The following is a 6,286-nucleotide window of genomic DNA, read 5'->3' as shown; positions in this document are numbered from 1 at the left end:
ATTACATTTTCTTCAAACGTTCAGCTGTGGTCTGAATACCTGTCCTTATATACTATAGGCTATATCTTGTTGCAAATAAAAAAATAAAACATATTCGTATCAGCTTTGTAGGTGGTAAAAAGGGAGTGGCCATTAAATTAGCGTAACGAGCACTTAACCTGGGCAATCAATAAAGAAACGACTGGTGAAACATCATAAGAAAAGATCGGGCCTGTAGCATATTATCTGAAAAGAGATGAGTGGAGTGGAGACCGAGTTCCGAGTTCCAAAAAGAGGAGGCACCTCCGTTATTTGGAACTGGTTCGGTTTTAAATCATCCGACACGGAGCAAACTTCGGTGATATGCAAGGTTTGCCGCCGTGTTGTGACAGCAAGAGGTGGAAACACAAGCAACCTGTTTCATCACTTAAAAAACACGCACGCCCGTGAATATGAAGAGGCAACCCGGGCCAAAACGAGCGCAAGTGGGACCAGCAGCACCAGCGGAGCACGTCCCAAGACTACACAGCTTTCACTGCAGGCATCGTTTACTGCTGCTACACCTTACGACAAGAGTAGTAAGAAATGGAAAGATATTACCAGGGCAATTACGCTATATATCGCAAAGGACATGGTGCCCATTCAAACCAAAGAGAGAGATGGCTTCAGACATGTGGTTCACACTCTGGACTCAAGATACGAGCTGCCTGGTCGGAAATGTTTTAGCCAGAAGTGTCTGCCAGAGCTGTACACGGAGGTACGGGACAGAGTCATGAACGAAATTCGCCACCTTGAAGCCTACTCGGCCACTACTGATTTATGGTCGAGCCGGACTACTGAGCCATACATTAGCCTCACCATCCACTTCATTGACGATGACTGGAAGTTGCGCAGCAGATGCCTACAGACCGCCTTCTTCCCTGAAGACCACACCGGAGTAATAATTGCGTTAGGACTGAAGGATGCACTTTCTGCCTGGGGCTTGGATGAAGCGCATCTGGTGTGCATGACAACTGACAGCGGTGCAAACATGGTGCGCGCTCTGGAAATCAATAAATGGACGAGACTCGCATGTTTTGGACACAGACTGCACAACGCTATTGGTAAGTTACACTATCTAAACCTAACATTTCATATTCAGAAAATTTGTCAAGTCCTTTTCTGTTTGTATTTAATAAAAGAAGACAAAAACAAATGTAAGGCCGCCACATTAGTATTGTATTGTTCATTGTTAGTATTGTTTAGTCGTGATTCCTCTGGGGACCGGATCAGAAAGTAAAAAAAAACACAAATATAAAATACAAATATCAACATCAGATTATATGAAAAATATTATTTAAAAATATGTACAATATGTCTGTGTTTAAAATGAAAAAGCTGTACTATTTGTAAATACTTATGCTGCTCTTCAGTTAATGGTTTATTAAGTTTTTCGACTATGATAACCTACTTTTCCACTTATGCTAATATCTTTATTCATTCTTTTTACTTCCCAGAGAGGAGTGTCCAACATGATGCTCGAGTTGCACGGGCCACAGGTATGTGCAAAAAAGTGGTCAGTTCATTCTCCTACAGCTGGAAAAAGAAGAAGGCCCTGACCAGTGCACAGAGAGAGCTGAACCTGCCCCCCCACAAGCTGGTCACAGAATCCCCAACAAGGTGGGGGTCCCGTGTCAAAATGATGGAAAGGGTGTTGGAGCAGGAGAAGGCCATCACTCAAGTCCTGGCAGCAGACCAAAAGTCACGTCACCTTCTACAAACCTGGCAAGACATTGAGGTGTTGGAGGCCATAACCAAAGCACTGAAGCCTCTGCAAGATTTTACAGATGCCCTGTCAGGAGAGGAGTATGTTAGTGTCTCCTATGTTAAGCCAGTCCTCCATCTTCTCAATTCAGATATTTTGAAGCCAGAAGAAGACAAAGCAGGACTGTGCGAGGACATCAAGAAGAGGGTCCTGGATTATTTTAACGAAAAATACAACGATCCTGCCACTGACGAGCTGCTCACCATGGCAACATTCCTGGACCCACGGTTCAAGACCACCTACATGTCACCCGAAAAGTTGGAGGAAGTGAGGAGCAGAGTGGCTACAGAAACCAAAGCACTGGAGGACAAGACAGCCACAGATGCCTCTTCCACAGAGGACCAAAGCAAGAGGGAAACTAGCACTGCTCCTGCACAACTGAAAAAGCCCAAGACCAGCCTGGGCAGTTTCTTCAAAAAGTGTAGCAGTGCACCACCAAAGCAGCAGGGCATTGACATGGAGCTAGATGGCTACCTGCTGATGGTGACGGCTGACAGTGACTCTGATCCACTGGAGTGGTGGCGTCTCCAATGTTCCCACTTCCCCCGCATTAGCCGCCTGGCAAAAAAATACTTATGCATCCCAGCCACAAGCTCACCCTCCGAGCGTGCATTCAGCACAGGGGGCAATATTGTAACAAGTTCCAGGGCATCACTGAAGCCAGAAAATGTTGACAGGCTGGTGTTCCTGGCAAAGAACTTGAATGTCTAGTTTCATCAGAGTTTGGATGAAGAGAGAGTTAGTTTTTGTGAAAAGTACACCTTATTACACTGTTCTTGTGTTATTAAACTGCTAATTTTTGTTTTGTTGTACACTGTTAAGTAAGATCTTTAGGTTTTTTGCCAAATAAATATGTTGAGAATGCATAATACTCTCCCATGTCTCTTTTTGATAAGGATACCTACCATTTACTTATTATATTATAAAAATATTAACTTTATTCACATAATGGGACAGGACAGGCTACTCCTCCCAAAACGTACCAAAAAATACCCTGATATTATACCGTCACCGTTCAAAAGATGAAAAATACCGTGATATTAATTTTAGGTCATATCGCCCACCCCTAGCTGGAGGTGGTGGTATTGTGGTGGATGTGGGGGTCTGTGGGGTACGCTGGGTCTGGGTGGGTGTCTGGGAGATCTTTAGCTCCTGACGGGGTCTGGTGGGTAATGCAGGTCCCTGGTAGATCCTCTGGTTGGTGTGAGATGAAGGTTTTGACGGCCCAGTGCCACATCCTTCAGTGTTTTGGTGAATATGCCCACTGCCTGCTTTCTTAAGTGGGAGTGGTCAAACAGGTGCTCAGGAGTGATGGTTGGGTGATGTGCAACATGCACATTAGGGAGCGAGGCGCACCCTCTACCAGAACCAAGAGCCTGGTGATGAAGGAGATTAAACAACTGCTTCAGTATATCTGCACCAAACTGAACTAATGTTGTAATGACACACACACACATACTCTTAAGGTAAAGATTACTATTAATGTTACAACTTTTTTTTCTTTTCTTTTTTTACTTAATATTGTTTGAACATGTTACATTTTAAACAGTTCAGTGTTTGTGACTCTCTTGACGGTCCAATTGTTTCCTTCTGTCAGTCACCACATCTCTCTCTCCCAGTCAGTCAGTCAGTCAGTCAGTCAACTCTGTTATCGCTCTCTCTCTCTCCCCCTCTCTCTCAACTCTGTTATATCCCTCCCCCTCTCTCTCAACTCTGTTATATCCCTCCCCCTCTCTCTCAACTCTGTTATATCCCTCCCCCTCTCTCTCAACTCTGTTATATCCCTCCCCCTCTCTCTCAACTCTGTTATATCTCTCTCTCCTCGACTCACAGCTAGGCTACTCACCACTCGCACAGACTCGCTGTTAACTGAATAAAAATGTCCCCGTCTCAGCGGCTCTTTGTTTTCTTTCTCTTCCTCTGCTCTGTGGCAGAATGCGTGCACGTGTTTTTGGGAGAGCCGGTAACGTTTCCAGCGATTGAAAACTGTCCGACAGCCGTGAGAGCCCAACTTTACCGGATCGCCCGGCACGGCGCCGAGATGCAGGTGGCTGTTCGTGAGCAGGGAGTTTGGAAACCGACCGAGCATTACGGGGACAGGGTGAACCAGAGTGCTGGATCATTTGGCTTCAGCAGCACGTTTTACACAGACTCCGGGCTGTATGTTTACGGATGCGGCAGCAGAGAGGATGACCTGCAGCTGGACGTTCTTCTCGGCTCTGAAGCATCATTCACTGCAAGGGGACCAGCCGAACTAAAGTGCTACTACAGTACTGCAGGTAAACACGGTGTATTGGTCTTGTGGCTGTGTTGTGGATGTCCTGCCTGGCTGATATCCCTTTCTGCCTCCCTCTCCTTTCGCCATCCCTTTCTCCCTTTCTCTGTGTGTGCGATAATAAGAGGTAGGCCCACTGAAACATGCTGTGCAGACTCTAAAGTGCTACTGTACATTCCAGGTAAACACGTGGACTCTATCCGTTGGGTGAAGGGACAGGAGGACTTGGTGCTGGAGGTGAGTCTGATCTCCGGACACATCAAATACGGGGCAGGGTTCAACAAAGACACGGTGTCTGTGCCATCTGACGGAGTCAAACACGGAGACTGGTCCCTGAGAATCCACCGGGTCCTTCCGGAGCACAGAGGGGACTACTTCTGCGCTGCGCACACAAAGGGCACACGAATGGAGTGGGGGGACCCTGCTGCTGTGAGGGTGGAGGTAACCGAAGACCCGGATCAGACGAGCCTCGCTGGAGAAATGGGAACTTGGGCCACTGTCTCCATAACCGCAGCTGTGGTGATCCTAATCGTGGCTCCTGCAGCTTTTCTTCTTGGGTGGAATCTGAAGTCCCGCTGCTCCGGAGTCGCGTCTTTTTTCAGTGAGACACAATATTCAGATGTGGCTCTGCAGCCTGTTCAAACCGACGGCCACGGCCCGCTGAATAATACTCATGCACAGTCCAGAGTCTGAAAAAACATCTAGTGACCCTCTAAACAACAAGCAGTTTTTACTCTTTTTACATTTTACTCACTGTGGCCTTGTATTTCACTGCAATATATAACATCTAAGTCCTGCACATCTATGAAATCAGCACAATCATGGCTAGAAGTGGGAAGGCAAGTTGAATTTCTCTGATAAATTATTTCATTTTAAATTGGAATAAAATGGAAATTATAAAGCACTTTTCAATGTGCACATAAGTGTCATGAATATTGGACAAAAGAACAATGACTCTTTTCACAGTTCCTTGCCACGGTAAACAGTGTATTTTTTTGATGACTTGGTAAAAACAAGCCCACCTCTGGGGTTCAGATGGTTAAATTACATTGTGATTTTGTAACTTTGTTCTTATTTTGGGTCTTCTGGCTCTTTGTTATGTGTCAGTTTTGCATTTCCTCTTAATGCTTTTATTGTTTTATATAAAGCACTTTGAATGTTCGTTGTCATTCCCCTTTTAGCGCACACTTTGTAAAAGGAGAAACAAAATCATATAGATGTGTTTGTGCCTATACGGGTAATTCAAATTATTTTATTGTGAGATTGTGCATTTTCTGTAGAGGGTGACCACAACTGCATTTCATTGTACTGTATCGTATTGTGAAAATAAAGCTGAACCCATATAACACTGAACTTTGTGATTTCAAATTATTCCAAACTCATATTACCAAACAAGCGTCAATGTAAAGAGATGTGTGTGTGCGGCCTCTCTGCCTCCATGTGTGTGTGTGTGTGCTCTCTCTCTCTGCCTCCGTGTGTGTGTGTGTGTGCTCTCTCTCTCTGCCTCCGTGTGTGTGTGTGTGTGTGTGTGTGTGTGCTCTCTCTCTCTGCCTCCGTGTGTGTGTGTAATTCAATGTGTAGTTCAATTCAAATTATTTTATTGTGAGATTGTGCATTTTCTGTAGAGGGTGACCACAACTGCATTTCATTGTACTGTATCGTATTGTGAAAATAAAGCTGAACCTATATAACACTGAACTTTGTGATTTCAAATTATTCCAAACTCATATTACCAAACAAGCCTCAATGTAAAGAGATGGGAAATCAAATCCCAGGACTGACAGGCCAGCTCGCCGGGCGTCACAACTATGGAGTCAGAATTTCATAAAGCCAGCACAAAAAAACAATGTCTGCAGTTGTAACTACACTACAACTAAAATGCTCATACTGAAAACGGGTTGATTGAATGTGCACATGTTCAAAAAACAGTGTGTGGTTTCCTGAACGACAGGTGATAAACCTGCAATGGCGTGTTAAATAGCCTACACAAAACGAATTCAGAGGACCTTTAGTCATTACTTAAATATATATATTGTTGTGAAATAAAAAAATCAAGTTCTGAGATACAGTTACTTTTCTTTTAGTAATTGTAATTTTGAGTTTGGATGACACACAAATTATGCTTATTGATTCAATATACTATCATGACTTGTCAGTTTACATTTTTTAGTTAATCAAAAAAAAAAAATTTGAAGTAAATTTTACGTTCTGTTCTTACAAATAAGTGT

At 44.1% G+C, this 6,286-nt stretch overlaps 1 protein-coding gene across 1 annotated transcript; it reads left to right on the top strand.

Moving 5' to 3' along the window:
• The first annotated feature begins 235 nt into the window (after positions 1–235).
• LOC131989184 (E3 SUMO-protein ligase ZBED1-like) lies at positions 236–2,494 on the top strand. The gene is made up of 2 exons (XM_059354382.1): positions 236–1,082; positions 1,476–2,494. Exons 1-2 carry the CDS (start codon positions 236–238, stop codon positions 2,492–2,494), a joined length of 1,866 nt encoding a protein of 621 aa, XP_059210365.1.
• The last annotated feature ends 3,792 nt before the right edge of the window (positions 2,495–6,286 follow it).

Source organism: Centropristis striata, chromosome 17 (genome assembly GCF_030273125.1).
Source record: "Centropristis striata isolate RG_2023a ecotype Rhode Island chromosome 17, C.striata_1.0, whole genome shotgun sequence".
In the NCBI taxonomy this organism is placed as follows: domain Eukaryota; kingdom Metazoa; phylum Chordata; class Actinopteri; order Perciformes; family Serranidae; genus Centropristis; species Centropristis striata.
Note: the sequence above shows the minus strand (reverse complement) of the source record. Positions and strands in the feature narration are given on the sequence as shown.